At 46.2% G+C, this 23,199-nt stretch overlaps 1 protein-coding gene across 2 annotated transcripts in view; it reads right to left on the bottom strand.

The window, feature by feature from the left end:
* Positions 1–1,310: 1,310 nt before the first annotated feature.
* LOC144115598 (sodium-coupled monocarboxylate transporter 1-like) overlaps positions 1,311–23,199 on the bottom strand; it is a 76,352-nt gene continuing 54,463 nt past the window's right edge. Inside the window, exons 12-15 of one of the 2 annotated variants that reach the window (XM_077650017.1) lie at positions 6,693–6,853; positions 6,003–6,109; positions 4,703–4,797; positions 1,311–1,751 (exon numbers count right to left, since the gene is read on the bottom strand). In XM_077650017.1, coding sequence (XP_077506143.1) covers positions 1,674–1,751; positions 4,703–4,797; positions 6,003–6,109; positions 6,693–6,853 — 441 coding nt within the window. In that variant the 3' untranslated portion in view covers positions 1,311–1,673. The remainder of the gene's footprint in view (positions 1,752–4,702; positions 4,798–6,002; positions 6,110–6,692; positions 6,854–23,199) is intronic. The other variant, XR_013311467.1, reaches the window with a different exon arrangement.

The raw sequence follows: 23,199 nt of genomic DNA on the forward strand, positions 1-23,199 counted from the left end.
GGGCTCAGTGGTTACGGCACTCAGCTGCTGACCCGAAAGACGCGGGTTCAATCCCGGCCGCGGCGGTCGAATTTCGATGGAGGCGAAATTCAAGAGGCCCGTGTGCTGTGCGATGTCAGTGCGCGTTAAAGAACCCCAGGTGGTCGAAATTTCCGGAGTCCTTCACTACGGCGCCCCTCATTGCTTTGGGGAGTTAAATCCCCCTATAATCCTAATCCATAACGTATCGGCTTCTTTTCGCTCACTGCAGATTCCCGCCAAATACAAAAAATACCACGTGACATGCCCGCTTGCGCGCCGCGATTGCAGTGCTCTCAAACGTTCCGTGTAGGAATGAACAGAACTTTTAGCCCGGTGTGCTGCCGCTTAAAAGGGGACAGGGCAGCGACGCAGCAGCTGGCTGTGCGATATAGACAAGCGGTATGCTTCCCTTGTGGCTCTTGATAGTGGCAGGCAGACACAGTCCTTATCGCTTCTGCGCGCGCAAATCGCACAAGCCAGCGCCTGCGTCGCAGCCCTGTCACCTTTTAAGCAGCAGCACACCGGGCTAAATGGTCTGTTCGTTCTTACGTGGAATGTTTCAGAGCACTACAATCGCGGCGCGCAGGCGGGCATGTCACGTGGTATATTTTTTTGTATTTCGCGGGCATCTGCAGACAGCGAAAAAAAGCCGATGCGTAATCGATGGAAAGTTCGAAACTGTTCACTTGGACGTTTTGCGGACCGTTGTACAACTTTCTAATTGGACTTTCTCGCCTATCTTCGTTGCTGGCGAAGTTGAATTATTAATCTCAACTAATTGTGCAATTAAGCACAACACAAAAATGGTGTCAGTTGCTCCATGCAATAGCCAGCAACATGCATTTGGTCGCGTCGTCTTGGAGTGCCGCGGCATATTTTTAAACCCTGGCTAACGTTAGCGTGGGCACCCTGTATATGCTACACGCTATAGACCCGGAGTCGTTCGACTCGGAATGTCAGTTCGGCGGGGAGAAGGCAGGCTTATATCATATTGTATGGACCTGTCAGGAAAACAGGTGCCTAGATGTTATAGAAAAGCCAACGCAGGAGGGATGGGAGGCAGCTCTGTCCAGCTCCGACGGTTCGGACCAGAAGACCCTAGTTAGAAGAGCCAGGGAGCAGCCTTCATCATTGTAGTTCCAGAATAAGGACACCGCCCGTCAAAACCGCCTAAAAGTGTCAATAAAGCATTTTTACCGCCACCACAACTGTTGCTACTTGAGATTCCTTGCACTTTCATTCTTTTTTGGTTTTTGAAGACAAGCGATTTGGTCTTATATCTGTTCGTTGTCAAAGTACCACACTTTTATTAGGCTTTAAACGTCCATGCCACTTTTTTTTGGTGATTGCGCGATGTCCAGAGGCTTCATCTCGACATTTCTGTGATGTTTCACTGCAGTTTTAATATTGAAATGGCCGCTGCCTGACTCGCAGTCGTTAAAATAAACAGTCCTTCAATGCACACTGACGCAGGCAGTGTTAAGTACGTACGTAATCAATTTCAGTAATAAGTCAGCCGGTTTTCCTCATCTTTTTAGTGCCTCGACGTGGTGCTTTTGTCTGTTATTAAAACAGGGCAGAACAAACACTCTTAGTTTGTTCCAATCAATGATCGGCCCTTTCTCGGCACTGCTGTCAGCAAAACTAAAATATCAAACAGCCGTCGAAGGTTCTTCTTGGGCCACGTGGCAGGCCGTATTTTCCAGGAAAGAAGACGTCTGTTGGCACATCTGGAAGCATCCGGGAAAGGCAACACAGAATGAGAACAAGGGCACCATTTCCCAGAATCTGCAAAAGCAGTAATGATAGCTTTTTGTTTTCTATTAGCAGCATAAGTATGTAGGATGCGTTTCAATTGAAGAGGTAGTATGGAAACATTTCCTGCAAATGTGCAAGACAGTTGCTTTGAAAATTTTTGCACTCTTGTAGCAGCTGGTTTGCACGAATCACATCCGGCGCAAGCTTTCACTTTCCGTAAACCCCCCCTTCGGGAAGAACTTGACGCGGCATTTGTCGCTTACGTGGGAAGTCATCCGATAGCTTATTTGCTTTTTGGACATCCCGGAAACTGCATCGCTGTGATATATGCAGCGGATTTCACGTGCGAAAAAAATAAAATTGAGCATCTGGCACACGTACGCTCGGAAACCTGCATGAAATTCTACAATGCATTCATGAACTTGGAATTATCTTTTAACCAACCTAGGGTATGAACTAAGCTAATGCCGCCACTAATTGACGCGTTGCACGCTGGTGACGCCACGAATGAATAATTCAATATGATGCATGCAGCCACCGTTTCGGGACAATCAAGCACAGTTACAACTGTAAATTAAACCTGGCTGTTGCCATACAACAGTTTTCATTATAATTACAGCCCGAAGCCTCCAGTCTCCTTTCTAGTTCATAGGGCTTAGAATGCCCCCAGAGGCGATGACATTTGTTGTCTGGTATTGGAAAACGTATACACCCTGTCAGCTGTAAACGAGAGCATTGCGATGAGGAAAGTAACTAAACTACTCTTACTACAGCAGTCACCTATAATTGTGAAATTTGAGATTGCACAGGACTGCCAGTTTTTTTATTGCCACAAGTTGTTCATAACTGAGGCGTTTTATTTTGCTATACGTCGCTATACAGCTAAAGGCACGTGCTAAACGTGACTTTACTTTTTCTTTCTTTTTATGCCCACAAGAAGGCTGGAGTTTGACCGAAAATATAAGCAGGCATCCTTCGTGAGGTACAGACGTGAAAACCTTTGCTGTTCTCTAGGGAAATTGCAGGCCTGTAATATTATGAATCCCCGATAAAGCGAAGCTCATATAGAAAAGCCTCTACTGTGTTTTGACAGCCCCGTTTGAAATGACGAGATCCGCCTGGGGCGTGCGGAAGAAGGTAGTTCAATACCGTAAACCTAAAAACAAACTCATGCACCGTGCAAGCTTGAGTCTGACAGACCACCTTTGAAGGATGTTTCGTGTTTCTAAAGGCAATTACACTTTATTTAGTTAATACGAGGTCTGCTTAGCTACAGGGCTATCACAAAAGCTACAGCCGTTCCCTGCTGTTCTAGCGGACCTTGGCGCTCTAAAGAACAACGGAAAGGAAACACTCAAGTGCGCAAAGACGAACATTGTGCCCATGTGACTGAAAACATACGAAGCAACAAAAAAAAATAAGCAATCAAATAAAACACTGCAAATTACTCATACGTCATATTTATGCATGACTTGGACGCGGGGCATGTTATCGGTAGATATTTTCTGTTGTCATTATTACGTATTTAAACCTGTATCTGAAAGCTGCCGCGGCTCAGGATTAAACAGCTCTGTTCAAAGGCAATCAACAGCTCATGACCGACGTTCTCGTCTGCCCTGTGACGCGCACAAAGTCGATGGCTCCCACTGGTTAATTTAAAAAATAAAAACTTAGGGGCCTTCTTAACCACATTCTTAAAGATAATGCGTTAGCCTTTAGGTTGCCTTCTATGGCGTCTATAGTGAGTTATGTTCTTGCGATTTTCCCGCCAAAACTTATGTTAGAAACAGTTCCACTTCGCTAATATGGTATTGGTTGTCACCTCCTAGAATGTTCGAGTACATTCCATTGGGTTATCATATGAAATTATACTAATCCGATGTACTAATCCACCTTAACACACCCGCTAATTCCTTCTAATCCAGCCTAATTCATTTCCTGAGGTGGGCCTATTTCCAAAATTTTAGGGGTGCGCGTGCCACTTGCCACGGTGGGCAGGTTGCTCACAATCAGGTTGCCACCTGCCACGATGGGCAGGCTGTGATGACATCACGAAGCCACGTGACTCTGTCGACCAATTAGGATGACCTTTCAAGGCAGGTTGCAAGACGTCACAAGGTCACGTGACCGCTCCACCAATTAGGAAGTTTAGTTACAAAGAAACCGGAAACTGCATGATAACCTGAATGCTATTGCACTGAGAAAGTTGTTTATGTAGCGCACCTCTTTGAAGAGGCGAAAGACACTTTCTACAGGTAATTGTAGGCGACCAATTAGCTGTTGTCGGACATTACGTTTGAAACTGCCTCTCATGACAGATTGCGAAAATTTTTGATTTTAGATCAGTATCAATATCGCACCATAGAGAACCGGAATATTTTCTTAAGGTACGGTAATTTTTATCGCTTTTACAGCCTTAAAAGTGAAAAAGAACGCGATACGCGTGCAGAGCACTTCTTTCTGCATTGCAAGAAACACAACTTTCACGCCAAGTTAATTTATCCACGCAAGCTACACGCGGCGGCTGCAGCAAGGGCCGGCTGGCCTGTGTGCATATTGTTAGGACAGCGCTTGACGAAAAAAATAACAGCCTGCCACCATGCAGTAATCAGAAACATAACAGGAAAAAAATAACACGCAGTAATAATGTCTTTCTCATGATAAGATGCTTGCTTGTGAATGATTTCAGAAGCATTGAAATCAAAGCAGGCGCAGAGGAAGAGAAGCCGTTCGTGTTTGACGACAAAATGATTTCACGCACAGTGGAAAATAAAAATTTCGAACAGTTGCGCTTTGCCCGTTCTTATAAGTTGATTCATTTACCCTCAGTTTGTTTTGAGGGAACCTTCACATAGCTAACCACGATTACCCGACGTTATTTAACCCTAAGTTGTAAGTGAATTGCTGTCAAGGCAATACTTACAGGATCGCTCATCTTTAGCAGCCCAAGCTTACTCCACAGAGAAATAAAAAAGCTCGACGTCATAGGTAAATTCTGTTGATATTGCTTGCGACCACCTGGAACGAAGCAACAAGGCATTGGACTATGATTGCTAGCTCATTTCTGTATATCTCTCTTGAGGAGTTTGATGATACAGTAACCGCAAACATTTGTGTGCGTATCTTTGTTCTGCGAAATGAGGTCCTTCAGTAAAATTTCCAGGGTTTTTCGAGGTCTCGACGAAGGTACATTACAAATTCGTTTTCAGCACATACAGATCGAATGAATGAATGATTATAAAGCCGAAAGAAAGCCGACACTGTTATACTGTACGAAAGATCATTGAACTTTCTTGAACACAGCGCTCTATGGTAGCATAGCGCCCTCTTAGGTTCTCGAGATCGCCCTTTTGTGCCTAGTAGACTTATGGGACGGCTTATACCCAGCGCGTGCGTGAAATTGAAAATCTCATGCAATACCACTCAAAGCGGAAAAGCGTAATCTGTACAGGATGATCAGTATGAATTGATACACGATCTCCAGGGGAACGCTGGCGAGGTGACCGCGACCGCATTTATTAGCCAGAAAACGCTACAGACGCCCGTGCCGTCAACTAATCAACAACTGAACTCCTGCGACTACAATGCTGATCTGCGACGCACTTAGCCGCGACGGACGTCGTAGCAGCAGTATGAGTCAAGACAATCTACGGCGCTGCAGTGATTCCCGATCCTACAATGCCCTTCTACTCGCATGTGTGGCTCCAGCCTCCTCGCTACCACCAGCCTTGGCCTCAGGACCAGCTTTCTCTAAACAGAGGGGGGGGGGGGGGGGGGGTGCAAGGGGTCAAGAGCTTTCTCGCAAGAAGTGTACCTGAACGAAACCATGGCGTCACTTGAAGGAGCAAATAGACGGAGAAAAAATGAGATGCTGAATGGCTTCAAAGCGCGAACGCCTCGAGGAATACACCCAGTTTTATTCCAAATGCTGTCATATCTAGCCGCTCTCGACAAGAGTTTCTCGACGACCTCTGAGTCCGCAGGCATTCGACACCTTTTGCGCCTACGTTAGTTAACGCAGCTGACACTTTCAAAGCGACGCAGTGACTATCATTGCAGCAACCGACTGCGCGAATGTGCGTCCACGTTGGCTGTTCATTGATCATTAAATACCGTGCTTGCAACAGAAAACTAGCACGTTTACTAGTTATATATGGTACTGGAAAACGTGAGAATTCCACAGAAAGTTAAACGTTTTTAAGCCGAAAAATGCCGCTACTTGCCTGTTAATAAGCTGATTGCCAGTCCAAGGCATATCGTAAACGAGGCGCTGAGAAAGCCACTCCAGTAAGATGAGAATTTATACAAAGGAAAGAGATCATCAAAGTTCCTGTAACACAGATAAGATGAACTCGTCAAAACAAAAAGCCAACCTCAGAAGCATCATGTGTATATGGCGCAGATACCGGCGCCCCAATTAATCTAAAATTTTTGTCATGTAGACATGACCCTGGTAAATGTGCTGCCTTCCATCAGATAAATGAAATTGTCATAAAACAACTGGAATGCAGCAAACTCAGCACTCCACAATGCTTGGGAGTTAATATACAAGTGGAGTGATGAGATGCGAATAATTCTCATTAGTGGAGCCTCTCGAGTAATAGAACGAGTGTCGTAGCCCCACTGCACCAAAAAGAACAATTTGATTCCCACTGGAAGAGCGCGGCAATGTGGGCATGTTTCATGCTAGTGGGGCGCTACTGGACAACGCGTATGTTCCGTTTTTATATGTTTTTAGGGTACTTTTATTCGGTTATTTCTTATGACCCTGCATCATCTGTAGCTGGGACGGCATCTGAAACTTAGCAAGATATGCCAATCGCCGCCTTCAGTATCAAAGACGGAATGGTCCAACACTGAACAGTTGAATCCCACCAGCGCTTACAACCACGCAATCTTGGTGGTGAACGTACACACTGCTCTCTTCACTGGTGTACGCGCTGGTCAGCGTCGTGTTGAGTGGACAGCGCTCCGTCGTGACGGGCATCTTGGGAAAGCGCACACCGCTGAAGGTCTTCCCAACTGCCTGCCATATCACCAGGCAGCTGAACAAAGTTGTAGCAATTGAGGCGCCCTGTAAATATTCAGTTTATATTAATAGCAGGAAATTTGCAGACGGCACTGTGCGGTCAGAGGCATGTCCACTCTTGACTGCGTCTAATAGTACTGATGTAAACGAAGCGTCTCCTGGTTGATTGAATCGTGACTTAAGTATGAATTGAAGACATCTGCGTACCCTTTAAACACACAGTGAGAACGACTAAATTTAATATCTGCTCTTAGTGAAATTTGTCCTTGGCTTCGTTGTTAATTTCTTGTACCTTTGTTGAGGTCGACTCGGCAGCTGAAGACGCATTTATTCGCGAGATAAAACGCTAAGTCACCATTAAATACGATAATGACGGATACACCAATGCAGACATTGTTTTTAGACCGTTAGGTGAGATGAGACAAGAAAAATCTGTCTGCCGTTGACGGGGAAGAATACACAAGAGTGCCCATAGCCTATGCTGCTTTGGAGTCGGAACATGGAGAGACGAGGATAAGGACGTGGAGAATAGGCAGCCCAGGAAAAAGGAAGCTGTAGTGGAATGAAAGGGACAGATCTGCTACACGCGTCTGGTACGAGCCCATTCCTTCTCCCACATACGGGAATGGGCGGGATGATTCGGCGTGACACGACACGAACTGCTCTGGGATGTCTGCGATAGAGCACTGATAGTGCTGCTTTGCAAAAAGAGCGTAAGCTGCCTTAGCGACAGTGGTGTGTGCAGGCACTCTGAATAACACTGTAGATGATCTATGTAAAAAGAGACTGCATAATTTTAAAGTTTGACGAGGCGATTAAACTTCATTGGTAGGAGCGCGAAAGAAATAAAGACGAAAACATAAAAATGGGCCACGTGGAGCATTGCTTTAAACTCGAAATTTACCAACGCAACCTCAATATACGGCATTGTGAGCATGACTGGCATCAATATTCTATTCCAGATGGTACTTGAAAGTCATGTGCAAAATTGCGATCAACGTGCCTTAATGATCAACTGCATTTCATGAACACAGAAAGCGGAATATCAGGAGGGGGTTCCTTGAGAAACTGTCCCTGTACTTGTTCCCCCCCCCCCCCCCCCCCCTGTATGCTGGGATGGCGGCTTATATAGGTTAAAAAAAACCGGAAGCTCCAATGAAACTCGGGTGGCACCGCAATTGAATAAAATTTTTCTCAACACGGTGGATCACACAATCGCTGACGCGTTTTGTGCAAAGGTGATTGACACGGGTGCGGTGTCGGTGGAAGCGACCTTGAAGTTTTTCTGTGGTGGGCAAGGGCTAGCGTTCACCGCCGAGGTTCCACATGGCCCACAGATGCAGTTTCTAGATACCATCAAAACATGAAGCTTGAGCATGCTTGCTGGGTGTGCGTTCTGCGCTAAGCCATGCCCCTGCTGAATTTCAGGTCTTGCCATTTCAAGCTCGTCAATGACGTTAATGTCCTGATGATGATGATAGTGAATTTTTATGGCGCAAGGGTTCTGCGGCCAAAGAGCACCATGGCACAAGGTATTTTCGTTTTTGCTCAAGGTGGGGTCAAAGACCCCTTTTCCAAGCAGTTCGCACTGAATAAGCCGAGCACCAGAGCACCAGGCCAGGGGAAGTCTGTACCGAATGTATCACCGGTGGGTACCCGGCGGTACAGTGGGTCGAACCCCGCACCTCCCGCATACGAGGCCGATGCTCAACCACTAGGCCACCGCTGCGGTGACGTTAATCTCCTATGGTGTCAGGTCTACGGTTGCGAAGTTCTTTGAGCATCGAGTCCACCGTTGCTTGCAGACTCAAGTCGTCACAGTAACATATACTGAAGCATTGGGATATTACTGTTGGCAGGCTGCATGAGAGGCTAGCCAAAAAGAAGGCTGAGCAGAGGAAGGTGCCCCAATTGAATGTCCGCCCTGAACGTGAGGCGCACATTACCTTTCGCATTGTTTGAAAGTGGGATTCACGTACAATGTTATGGATTTATTTTCGGTCGAGAGGAAGCTGGGAAGTATTTGTGCCCCTGTACAGCATATGCTAGCTGAAGGAGGTGACTGGCATGCGTGTTGAGACGTGCGCAAAATTCGGCACGTGAACAGGATGGCTGAATGGCGCAACAGCGCTGTACACTCACTTTTCCTGTGGAAGCGCGTGCGCAGAGCAGACACGCTGTTTTAAAGTGACTGTCAGAGAGAATTCAATTAGTTGTGCAAGCTGCCTCCATCAAATCTCCTTTTCCACTGCCCGTGACTCGCGCTGCGCACCGCTTAATGAGTGGTCAGTCTCATGAAGTCGCAACGATGAAACGATTGCAGATTGGATCGAGGGCGTATCATATCGAGTATTGTTGCGCTGCGCTTATGAACAAGCAGTTGAATGATATTCCGGAATGCGATGCGCCTGTTTTTAATGGGTTTTTTATTTTTTCGTGGTAGGCGGCGCTGTGGTCGAGGGCTGGAAAGTGTACATAATATATACGTTTCTTGAATGAATTTCATGCAGAAACTGAGCCCTCGTGAAGCCCATTTTTCGCTTGTTGCCGAATTTTAAAAAAATTGATAGCAATCTAGAGGGTGCAGTTCCGCTCAACAGCTTTGTCGCCTTGCAATAATGTCACTACTTCACGCTCGAGTGGAGTTTCTGAAGCACTCGTATTTCTCTGAACAATGCGGTAAACGAGCTTCAGCTGTTAGACACACTTATTTATGCGCACATATTCACGCATACATACGCTGTAAATACGACGGCGGTTTTCAAGTAACGGTAGTTGCGCTACTGCCAATTACAAGCGCCCGCAGTTTTCCATGGTAGCCTGGCCGGACAGGAACATTCAGTCGATTTAACTAGGATGACCGTTTTCCGTTAACTAGCTTTTCTACCATTCAGAATTGCTCTGAGTACTCAGGTCTGCTATACCGGAACATTTTAAAACGCAGGATGTGCTGGACAACATTGTTGTTGAGTTTCCCTACAGACTCTCACTGAGGATTATAGATTTCGAGTAAATTGTAGCCATAGGATGCTTTTGAGCAGCCTATTTTAGAATAAGCGAACTACGGGGAAGACGATAAAATTTTTGCCCATCAGAACGCTGTCCCTTCCCCTCATCAGTTTTAAGAGCGTTAGATCTTACTCCTTACGTTTCGAGATTTCGTGGGTTATGCTACCACCCTTAAAGTCACTGGAACGGGAAAAGTACTGCAACCAGCCGCCATATTTGCTCCAGCCCCGATTGCTGTGCACGCTTATCTCGGCCTATAAGAGCAAGTGCTACGTAATGCTTCGGATTATCTGTGTACCGGCGGCCGCGAGAAATAAGCAAGCGGACCATTTATGGCGGGGAATGACCGCGTCACCGCGGAAAACGAATCGGGAACGCGCGCGCGCTGGCCGACCGGCGCGGCGGCGAGAGAAAACGAATGCGGTATTTTTCCCGTTCCAGTGACTTTAACCACCCTAAGATCACAGCGCCATCTGTGGCAGCTACAACTTATCACATTTCGTGATTTCGTGGGGTCTGCTACCAACCTGAGATCACAGCGTGATCTGTGGCAGCAACTAGAAAACAGCACATCTTGCATTGAGACTTGTAGTGCCATCTACAATAGCATTGTAGAAACAACCTGGCGCGTGCCAATGATGACGCCACGGTCCAATATGGTGGATAGAGGTGGAACTATGTGAGTATGACATCAAGGAACGAAATGGCGGTATAGTTTCGGTTTCTCGAATCCAAGATGGCGGTCATTAAAATTCGTTCTGCCCTCTCATTTCTACCCCTCCCCCTCACCAAAAAATATCTAAAACGGGTAGGAAAACTCCCGTTACGGGACCGCTGTAAAAGCATATATTCGTTCCGCTATATATACTACGACAACAAGGGACACCCATCCGGGGACAGTTCTGTACCGAATTTGGTACGCTAATTGAAGCCTATGAGTTGTGGTATAGAAATAAAACCACAAATAAATAATAAGTAAACATTGTATACATGCAATTACTAATTGAAGTGCTGCCATATCGCACCGCAAACCGAATTCTCGGCCCACCGTGACCCCCAAACGATAATTGGTAGTGATAATAGGATTTTGGTGAATGAAATGGCGCAGTATCTGTCTCACATATCGGAGGACACCTGATCCGCGCCGTAAGGGAAGGGATAAAGGAGGGAGTGAAAGAAGAAAGGAAGAAAGAGGTGCCATAGTGGAGGTTTCCGGAATAATTTCGACCACCTGGGGATCTTTAACGAGCGCTGACATCGCGTAGCACACGGGAGCCTTTGCGTTTCGCCTGCATCGAAACGCTGCCGCCGCAGACGGGTTCGAACCCGGGAACTGCGGATCAGTAGCCAAGCGCCCTAACCACTGAGCCCTCGCGGCGGGACCCCCAAACGAAGCAAATTCCGTTCCGGACAAATCACCATCATAAAAGAAACTGCCCCTTCACGATAATCTCGTAAATTAGGGAAAAAAATGACGCTACCATCTGTAAGACGTTGAAGTAACGAGCGTAAGCTTTATTGGCCATGCCTAAAACGAGTCTTTCCGCATCCAGCGGGGCCAGTGAAGAAAACTCTGAGCGGTTCGGAAAAGTAACATAACTTTACCACTCAGCGGAGCGATCAACGCCTAGCGCAATCTACAATCTTTGTCCGTAAAGTTCCGAGACACAGTCCATTAAAAAAACGCGTTTAACATTGAAATCATTTGTGCAGCACCCCTTCGAAATAGTCTCCCTTGCAGACTATACACAGATTCCAACGCTTCTTGACGTCTTGGAAACAGCTGGAAAACGCCTCTTTTGGCAGGGCTGTCAGCTCCTTTGTCGTGGCGTCTTGAATGGCATCCGCGCTCCGCATCCAGAGACCTTTTAGGGCTCTCTTCACACGAGGGAACAGGAAAAAGCGCATGGGGAGAGGTCAGGCGATTATGACGGAGGGGGGAAGTACAGTAATGTTGTGCTTGGCTAGAGATTTTGTGACGCTGAGAGCAGTGTGCGGCCTTGCGTTATCGTGGAGAAGGCTCCATTGTCCAGATGCCCATAAGGGCGACGGTGTTGGAACATGCATCACGCATGTGTTGGAGCATGCGGCTATAAAACTCCTGATTCACTGTCTGCCGTTGTGGGACGAACTCGTGGTGTATGTCACCTCAGGCATCGAAAAAAACTATCAGCATCGTCTTTGTTTTGGTCTCCTGTCGCCGAACCTTTCTTGACGCCGGAGAGCTTGTGGACTGCCATTTAGCGCTCTGCCTATTTGTTTGAGGATCGTATTGAAGACACCATGTTTCGTCTTCAGCAATGATGCTATCGACGAATGCAGCATCCTTCTCTGCCTCGGAGAGCAAATCAGCGCTCACTGATGCCCGCGTGTCCTTCTGGTCCTGTGTGAGGGAGTGCGGCACAAGTATGGCATTGAGCTTTCATTTCCCCAAGTTCTCACGCAAAATTTTGTGGCATGTTGTCTTACTAATGTCGAGAGCATCTGAAAGCAGGCGGACTGTATTGGTGCGGTCTTGCTGTACGATTTCTCTGATCCGAGCAACGTTGTTTTCATTCCGTGAGGTTGAAGGGCGCCCATGCGTTGTGTAGTCTTCCACCAACTTTCTCCCCGAAACGAACGTCTTGTGTGGCTTTTTTGCCAAGCTTCACACAGAATTTTATGTTTACACGCTGTTCGAGGTGGACGTCCATCTCTCCACATTCACTCAGTAGAATGCGCAGACTAGTGACAACGTATCTTTCTAAATGTAGTGCTATCTAGCGGCTGCCACAGCAATTAACATAAATAACTCAGGTTAGCCCGAAAATATGGCGCTACACATACGCACGAGCATTTGTTTTGGGGAATCATTTTTAGAGAACATAAATCAGTCTCGAAAGTTTACGGACGAAGGTTGTATCAGAGAAAGGTTGTATCAGAGAGGCAGTCAGCGGCAAACCTTTGTCCTGGACTAAACGTTTGCTTTGCTTTGGGCAGGCTCTGCAAGCCGTCGGACAGTATCAGCTAGAAAACCGCACGTATCATCAACGGCTATCATCTTCGCAACTGCTTCTGGTGACTGATCTACGCATGTGGATCTCAAGGAGGCTGCCGTTTCGACGTAGCAAGCCATCCTTGACTTCATTGGTTCTGGACCTGCTAATTATGTCTCCCTGGCGTCGATCACCGATTATTTAAATGCCGCCAACTTCGTGGATCGTTGCAGTCAGCGGCAAACCTTTGTCCTGGACTAAACGTTTGCTTCGCTTTTCGCAGGTGAGTCTTGGTTACACCTGTTGTAATTTATCACTTTCGGGTTTTGCCGCTGACTGCACTATGTCTACTCTGTGCACTTGTTCAAAAGCCATACCGAAGATGGAAGATTTATGAGTTGTGCCTGTGATGGCGAATTTCGCCTGGGGGAAAACTGCTCGTCAGTTACTGAAAACGCCTTCAAGAAGATGAGTACAGTAACGCGTGAAACGTGGAAATGTCCTTCATGCAAGATCGATTCGGTTAAGCAACCAGACGTAGCATGGAACTCAGGTGATGATTCATTCCCGCAGCAACTGTCTGCTCTGAATGTGAAACTGGATTCTTTGACTACAACTCTTGCAGCACTTATGGTGAAAATTGAAGAGCTCTTGTTGGTCAAGGAAACTAGTGAAAAGGCTGCTTCAGTAGTCGAGGACATACAGTCCGCTATTAGGCAGTTATAGCATATCGTTACCGTCTTTACGTTACCGGGGCCGGCTAGCGACATCTGCGCATGCGCCGCCACTTACCGGTCCGCTAGCACTTTATGAAATCTCCCTTAGCGTTGCGGAGAGTTAGCGTTCGCTCGTAAGAAAACATGGCGGCGCCCTGCATGGCCGCTTCGGACCAAATACAGCACCACCGCCGCGTTCTTCGGCGCCATTTCTCGATATAAATGAAGGCATTTGCTTTTAATTTGCGCACTCTCACTCATACGTTGAGGTTTGAGCAACAACTAGGCCATGTTTTTGAGATTATTTGCCAATTTTTAAGCAGTTAAGTCTAACTATATGTCGTGTACATAGCCAAATAGGCACGACTACACTGCAGCTTTTCAGTTTTGGGCCCGATTTAACATTTTTTAATAATATTTTCATGATTTTTTTGTCAAAAAAGACTGGTAATTCTCTTACTATATTAATCAGTAATTGCAGAAAATAAAAAGTTGGAGTTGGCGCGCTTTACCTTACTGCCACTAGATGGCCCTACTGTGTTTACAAAGAAGCAACGATGCGGCATGGCAAACAGGCGTCTTAGTTGTGCTTTTTTACTGCGCTCGCAACTCAACGTGCGCTGTGTATGCAAGCTTACTGAGGTTTACGTATCAGAATTGTCTACTGGACTGGGCAGGAATAGGTGTCTAGCTTCACGGGTACATTTTAAAAGCCGCTGAGTCGGCTGTTAGCTGAAGTGTAGTGGGTACGTCTTTATATGCAGAGAAAAAGATTATTAAAGTGTAGCATCTCACGTCATAGAAACTATTGCAATGCATCCGTATTTTTTTTCTTTAAAAGCTGGGCATCTGCCATCATCACTCGTTTTAGCCTTACGGTACTTGTTACGGGAGAGACGGTACTCTAAAACGCCCTCCGGCGTGCGCCGCGCTAACCGCAAAGTCCGGCGTCCGGTAACACGGTAAACGGTAACATAAACACGGTAACGATATGATTGATTTCCTCTCGTCACGGTATGACTCAGTGCTTGCTACAGCGACCACTAATCAGGCTGAGCTTGCAGACCTTTGATCACAAGTTCAATCGCTGTCTTCAACAGTAGTTTCCCAGACACAGGTCATTGACAGGATGAGTGGGGAGATAAATGACCTCGAACAATACAGCAGGAGATGTAACTTCTTGATTCACGACCTTCCAGTCAAATCTGATTAAAGCCTGCACTCTTTCTTAAGTGCCTTAGCTGGCAAGCTAAACATAACCGATTTTCAACCAGCAGATATCTCAGCAGTACATCGGCTGCCATCCAGAGGCGACTATATTCCACCGATTCTAGTGCAAACTCGGTCAATTTCTGTTAAGCAGAAATGGCTCGGGACTCGGAAGGGCCTTCCTGATTTGGTGCAAGGCAATCAGTTTCCTCGGCTGTTTTTTTTTAACGATAGCTTGTCTCAGGTTAATCGCGAGTTCTTCCGACTACAAGGCCTCGTGATAAAGAAAAGGGTTTTGAGTTCGTCTAGACCAAAAATGGGAAGGTCCTTGCAAAACAGACCGAAGGCGCACCTCTCATTCGCATCAACAAGCTTCCGGATCTTGAAAAACTAACATAACCATGTGTGACATTGGTTTCGTGGAGTGTTTCGATTTTTCTGAAGTATGGAAGTTCTTTCAGCATCACACAGGCAATTGATTTCAGTTTACTCATGTTAATATTCGCAGTATACGCAAACACTGGGACCATTTTTGTGCGCTAACTCGCCATTTTCATTCACGTTTTGACGTTGTTGCTCTCACGGAAATGAATGTTTCGTCAGATGTTTTATCGCATTTCTCGCTGTCAGGTTACCAGTTATATTCTTACACTCGCCTACAACGAAAATGAGGAGGAATCGTAGTTTTTGTTAAAGACTTTTGGTCCGTTTCTGAAATTAGTATTACTTTTATTGAAGTAGAAGTGGTTGCACTCCGCCTAAGTCCACCTTGGCTGTCGTTGGTTTTTCTCACAATTTACCGCCCTCCGTGCTGTAACGGTCGAATCTTTTTAGCTGAGCTTGAATCTGCAATATAATCATTCTCCCGTGAAGAACACGAGTGCATTATCGGTGTGCCAACAATCGCAGATTAACTGGACACCTTATCGAAGTGGGGACTAGAGACTAAAATACACACCCCTACACGTGAGGAATACTTATCTGCGCAGCTGGTCTCGTCTTGCATCGACGACATAAACGTGCGTTCTTAAAACCTTTCCGTGCGGTCTGCTGTGGTTGAAGTCAAGCTTGCAGACCACTATTTCATTTGCTGCTCGCTAACGGATGGTTCCAGCCACCCTGCATCTATGCGCAGCCAGAAAAAGGTATCTGTACTTGATTATAAGCGTATTGATGAAAGAATAGCAAAGTATGATTGGGATTCTCTTATTGACAGTGTCTCCTGCGGACTTATGATAGTTTTGTCGAGGTTTTTCGTTCACACAAAGCCGATTCTTCACGCATGGTGATAGTTAAGCAACGAAATTCAGACAATAAGTGGATGTCACTCGTAATACTGGAAGCCATTAAAGAGAAATATCTGCTCTGGGCTCGATCGAGACATGCCCCAAACTGTTCTGACCTACGACTGCAGTTTAAATATGAACGAAAACGTGTTAATGCCATGATCCGTCTGGCCAAGCGCGACCACTTTAGGCCCCAGTTTAACGACGCTCGTTTTAACAGAAAGAAGACAGAGTTATTGGTAAATAATCTGTAATGAGTGAGTGCTGCTATTCCGTAAAGATACAGAGCATTGCGAATGACTTTAACAAACTATTTTCTCTGGTCTCTGGTGCATCTCGAACCCCGCCTACCGCCTGTCCCTTGCCTCCCAGTGTGACGGAATCTGCTTTCCTTCCTGATATTACCGAAAATGATTTAAGGTGTATACTGTTCAGTCTTAACCGTAGCAAATCTCTGGTCATGACGGCCTCACGGTCACTGACCTGTGCAAAAATTTTCAAGCGGTTTAAGGTGTCCTACAAGTTATCCTTAACAGTATCATTTCCAGGGGTATAATACCGACTTCCATGTAAACTGCTAAAGTTATACCTTTGTACAAGGGTGGCTCCAGAAACATCATGAGTAATTACCGACCTGTCTCTATTCTGCCATGCATGGGCCAAATATTTGAAAAGGATCTACTGCTTACCATGACGAATTTTTTGAATACGCACAGTGTTCTATCACCTTGTCAGTATGGCTTCATACCAGGAAAAGGAACAAATGATCATGAAGAATTCTGTGACGTACTAAATTCCTATGCTCTTTTTCTTGACGTAAGCAAGGCTTTCGATAGCATCTGCTACGTTCTTTTGCTTGATAAGCTTTCTGCACTGTTATTTCGAGGTTCGTTTTTACAATTGCTTACTAACTTTTTACAGGATAGGCGCTAATATGTGTCGATTTCAAAATTCCATAGCGATATCACGGAAATTACCTCCGGAGTCCCGCAGGGTTCTAAATTGAGTCCTTTGTTATTCAATCTATACGTTAATGATTCTATTGTTCCAGTATGCTGACGATACTGTTATTGTTGCACGCGCAAGAAATTACACCGATGCTGTAACAGCTTTACAGATGGCAGCTACTAAAGCCATGTACTGGTTTGTCTAACCTTATCAATCATAATGCTTCTAAAGCGCAACTTATATGTTTTCATAACCCACTGAATCAATTTGAGTTGAGTCATCCTGTTTATTTGCACAATTCCTCTCGTTTTCATTATAACTGTGTACCAGCAAAATATGCGCATTCGGTCAAATATCCTGGCCTGATCTTCGACAGTGATCTCTCTTGGAACTCGCACCTTTCTTTTGCTTGCCAAAAACTTCGTGCTGTATTGCGTGTCCTGTATAATATTAAATATTTTATGCCGTTTTCCGTCCGTAAATGTGTTACACATGCTCTAGCCTATAGTGTACTTAGATACGGAATCACTGTTTATGGTCATTGCATGGTTCGCTGGCAGCACAGGGTAAATTTGCTTTTGCGTTCACTTCTAAAGAATATCGCCTACAACCTGCTCATTGGTAATAACATTGAGATTTTTAGGAGACTAAAGCTTCGAAGCTTTAACGCTTTGTTAACAGAAACTATTGTGCTTACACATTTCTGGTACAGTCAGTTCACCGTTCCGCATGTTCCTGCACGAGATTTAAGACCGAAATACCGTTACTGCATTCGTCGCTCCTCAAACCGGTTCGCAAAGCGCACCCGTCAATACTATGTACCTGCCTGTTTCAATAGTTTTCCACCTAGTGTGTTCCGCATAAAAACAAAATACATCCTGAAAAAAAAATTTGCGGTGGTCTCGGCGTTGCTTCTTGCCCCATAATTATCTCATCTAATGTTACTGTCATAATTTCACATTACTGTCATCCCTTTCGATGTTGTAATAGTTATGTCTCTATATTTGTATCTCTGTGTTAACTTTTTTGCCGAGTTCGTTGCAACATCTCTATCTTCCTTTGTTTGCCAATGCTCGCTGTCTGCCAGGCGCTGCCACTCAAGCCCTTTGAGGCTTTGGTACGCCTGCTTTTTGGCGTACGACAATTGACATAAATAAAAGATCTATCTGTCTACCCGTCTTTCTATCTCTGTCTATCTATGACTGTCTATCCGTCTGCCTACCTGTCTGTCTGTGTCTAGTCTACCTGTTTGTCTTTGTCTGTTCTATCGACCTGTTGCCGATTTACACCCGCTCAATATACCCCCAAACCAAGTACATACCGTCTCGGACGTATCTTGAGGGGGTGTAACTCGACAACGGGTATATGTGCATCGTAATTGCTCTGATAGATGGCGCTAGGCATCGATTGCTCCGCTGGGTGGAAGAGTTATGTTACTTTTCCGAACCGCTCAGGTTTTTTTTCACTGGCCCCGCTGGATGCCGAAATACTTTCATTTTACGTATGGCCAATAAAGCTAACGCTCGTTACTTCAATGCCTTCCAGACGGTGGCGGCATTTTTTCCTAGTTCCCGACATTATCGCGAAGGGCTGTTTCTTTTGAGACGGTGATTGAAGTGGACGCTGCTAGACCTCCAGTGGATCCCAATGGCTCAGCTGCTGCCGCCCAGAGGAAATGGCTGAGCCACCAGAGTGATGCAAGCAGCCATGCCAACGTGCTGTACTTGGCCGGTAGCGATGATTCCTCGCTTGACGACGGCTTCATCAGGGTCCTGAGCAAGAAAGCCAAGCGATAACTGCGCAGGGGTGAGGTCTCGCTGTCGTCTTGTACGTCCACGATTACCACGGAGTGTTCAGCACCAGCACATAATGTCCTGTTTTTGCCAGAGACTCCTACCAATAACCACAACCACATTAACAGGTAAGCCACGTCTGAGTTCCTTGAGGCTCGCGTCCCATGAGCTATCAAAGACGTGAGGGTAAATCGTTATAGGAATGTCGTCACCGTAGAAGTTGCGGACCGGAACCCGATTGAAAGTTTGAGCAACATCATAACGCTCGTCGGCATCAGCGTTCGTTCCCATGTCCTTCAAGACAGCGGCGCTACGGCAAGCGTTATTTACAACGTCGACGTGGCCATCTGCGACTCCGACCAGTCCATTCTGATCCGATCAGCCAGCGACGGCGTAGCGATACTGCAATTTCAGCGTCCTGGGGGGGGGGGGGTGGACAAATTGCATCAGGCTGATTTTCCAATGGGACTACATTCCAACAGACGTAAATGTTGGGCACTTTAGAAACGTGGTTAGGCATTTCGTTCTGATGCTTCTCCAGTGCCGGAAATGCATGGAGATTGGGCATGTGAGCAGTGTGTGCAATTTCTCCATCGTGTGCCCACGGTGCTCGGAGCCACACGGCAACGATGACTGCCGGGCAACAGTCCTGAAGTGCGCCAACTGCCATCGTCCTCATGACACTGCCTAAAAACACTGTCCTCGCCTGAAAAGGAAACAGGCGATAGTAAAACAAATGACAAGAGACAATTCCGTGCAAAGAGAGGCCGCCGCTAAGTTAGAACGACGTCGTCACCCTCGTTGAAGATCTAAGAATGCAGTGGCCGTTGGGAAGGATGATCCAGATATTTCTGCCACTTATCTTTCCCCTCCACATGTGGCCAGGACGGGAGCCACGTGACTGTAGAAGAAGCGACGGTTATCGAAGATCTGCGTTGGCCATCCCTACCGGAGCTACACGCACCCGCAGTGACCAAGCAGGTACTGCGCAGCCAAGCTTGTCCCCAGCATATTGCTAATGTAGAACCACCGGGCCAAACTCTATTAAAGAACCGCGACCGGCAAGGTACTTCGCCATCAGTACCGAAGCACTGCAAACCTTCAATGACGAAGGAGGCTCTGCGCACCCATTGTGCTGACCCTAGTGATTGCCGGGTACTAGACCAGGAACCGCTCCACGTCGAAGACAAGCAAGTTATTGCCATCATGAATACCCTTATCAACACCATGCGTGTGTTGCTTTCTAGCCTGCACACGCCAGCTGTACGAAATGCTCTGCAGGTGCTGGACGCGATCATTCCGGTCCTTCGAGGAATTCAGTAGCGGGTACAATGGCCCCTCCAGGCTCATGGTTCCGATATGTCTGGATGTCTCACTTTACAATCGACACTATCAACTGCAACGGCATGCACCCATGCTTCATGTTGGAAAGTCTTCGTGCCGTGTGACCGCTCTGTGTTCGCCGGTGAAGGACATATGTGTTGTACTGAGGTCGCAGCGCTCAGCAGCCCTGAGAGTGTGCTGGCCTCTGCGGCGGTGGCCTGACTTTCAGCGCTCGTATCTCAGCTTCGTGTGCTTACTGCAGACCGCATCTCTTTTCTCTTTCCCTTTTACACACCTCTCCCCCCCGATTAGGGTACCCAATCGGAATACCCTTACGTTTAACCACCTTTCCTTTTCTGTAACTCTACCCTCTCTTTTTTCTCTACGCAACGGTTTGTAACATTCTTTATGAAAAAAAAAAACGAAGGGATCTCTCTGCTTTTAATTATTATCTGACTTAATTCGCATAATTTCTGCCTTCCATTTACTGTCAGCGCCTTTCAATTTGTGTTGCTTAGTTATGTTGTTTCTGAACCCTCCTTGAGAAAGAACAGTCCGCGAGCATGCACTGTTGTATTTTCACGTATAATGTGTCTACTGAAACCCAACCTTTATGGAAGCTAAGGGTGATCTCTTGGCCGCTTGCTGAAAACCATAGAGAATGGCGCGATGTTTATGACAAGTTAATACCATTAGAGTTCATTAAGGGATAGTGATCTGTATCGTAGTGCCACTGCGATGACCAAAAACAACGACTTTCACCGTGTGCGAGGCAAATGCATTAGATATTTCGAACTAACGCTGTATTGATGACTGAGACAGTAGCCCAGCCCAGAATAGAGGAACAGCCGCACGGTCTCGTACCGTGAAAAGGAAGAGATGGCAGTTACCAAAAAGAAAGAGGGCCAGCATAATGACCGTTTTTTTCAATTGTTTCAGATATACTACCCGCCCCGCCTACTGGCTGATTCCGCCTGTGACACCACTTGATCCAAAGAGAAAGAGCGAAAAAATCAACATGAATTGGAACCGGAATGAAGTCTTTATCTTATCCGGCCCAGCTCTGAACCTGATTGATTACGATGGTTTTTACGGACGTAGTTCGCCACTTCAGCTGAGATAGAGTATTGTTCAAGGACTCTACCAGGTGCTCGATAACCCATCTGCGCGAGGGACAGCGGAATCGCCGTCATTGGAACGGCGAAGACAATAGCAACTATCGCCTGATGAAAAGAGACGCTGTACGGTGTTCTTCTGCTCCTCATATGACGAATACTTCCTGCGTCTAGCACTCGGCCAGAGCGGTGAGGAATTCAGGCGCCGCGAAAGATCCTTTGTACATTTGTCTCTCTGGTTGAAAACTGTGTCGTCCATATTGCCTTGTCTGCACTACATGATCTTGTTGAAACGGAGCGTAGTCGTAACAATTACAAATCTACCATTCAACCGAAATTTTAACCAAGCCCAGGTTGGGACCGAGTGCTTACGGCAATGTACGCGTGCCCGGAACCTTGCCACAGTTATGAGCAACGTTAAATAAAGAAAAATGCGCTTGGAACAAATGTGCGAAGTAGACAACGCGCAGTGCATGGAAAGTACCAAAAATGCCGCCACCGTCTGGAAGGCATTGAAGTAACGAGCGTTAGCTTTATTGGACATGAGCAAAACGAAAGTCTTTCTGAATCCAGCGGGGCCAGTGAAGAAAGCCCTGAGCGGTTCGGAAAAGTGACACAACTTTCCACCTAGTGGACGGACGGACGGACGGACGGACGGACGGATACGGCTGAACCCTTTAAATCGGGCGGTGGTTCAAGCCACCTAGCCATGGCTTATGAAATTTTACTCTTGTCTTGATTTTAGCCACCAATCAGATAACCTTCGCTTGGTTACTTCTACCCGGTTAAAATCTACTTTACCTTCACTGTCCTTAAATCCCAATGCCTTGGATAAATCAGCACCGCTGCTTTCCACTGCAGGGTGAAGCCCTTTACAGAAAAGTATCTAGTGTTCAGCCGTTTCCTCCTCCTCTCCGCACGAAACGCACAACGTGTCTATCTCGTGGTACGTGACTCTCTATGTCTTAGCCCGCAAAACTCCCGCCCTGGCCTCAAACAACAGCTTCCCCTACAATTATCATTAATATTTTCTTTGGCAATTTCCTGCTTAAAAATCCTTTGTCCCCACTGCTGATTTCGCCAGCATCCCTGTTTTCCACAGAGCTCTCTCTGTTTCTTTAACCTTTTTCTTAACCTATGATTGCTGATTTGCCTCCCTACTGCTGTCTAGATACTTGCTTGTCAATTTTCTGGTTCGCTTTTTCCAGTTCGTGTCAGCATTCATTATATACAGGTATCTGAAAACTTTTATAGCCCACTGCTTTCCCCCCTATTTTTCTCAATCGCTCCTCAAATGCTATCTTACTGCTAGTTTCTCTGCTCTCGAACGACGCCCATCCCATATCACCCTGTACCCCCTGATTTAGTGTAGTGCCATGTGCTCCCAAAGCTAGCCTCCCTACACCATGTTTAATTTCTAACCTTGCTTGAACATCTGGTCTCATGTACAGGATCGCATTACCGAAAGTCAGGCTAGGAACCATCACCCCTTTCCAGATCCCTCTTACCACTTCATACGTATTGTAATTCCACACTGCCCTATTTTTCATGACAGCTGCATTCCTACTAGCTTTATTCATTACATAGTTTTCATGCTCAGTCAGATACGCAGCACCGTTATTTATCCACACCCCAAGATACTTGTACTCATCCACTACTTCTAGCGTGAACTCCTGTATTCTATACTCGCCGCCCTTATCATTAATCATGACTGCAGATTTTTCCTTACTAGTCTTGAGACCTAATCTATCTCCCTCTGTACCACATATGTCTATCAATTTCTGTAAATCTTCCTTGTTGACAGTCATTAGCACTATATCATCGACGTATATTAGTCCCGGTAATGACTGTTTAATCCATTCTCCTTTCTTGAAAAAAGAAAGGTTGAAGCCTAGTCCGCTCCTCTCAAGCTTGGTATCCAACCCTTGCAGGTACATGAACAACAAAGGAAAAAGAGGACATCCTTGCCTAAGCCCCCGCTGTATCCTTACAGGCTCTGATACATTTTTTTTTTCAT

The sequence above is a fragment of the Amblyomma americanum genome, chromosome 1 (genome assembly GCF_052857255.1).
Source record: "Amblyomma americanum isolate KBUSLIRL-KWMA chromosome 1, ASM5285725v1, whole genome shotgun sequence".
Lineage (NCBI taxonomy): Eukaryota > Metazoa > Arthropoda > Arachnida > Ixodida > Ixodidae > Amblyomma > Amblyomma americanum.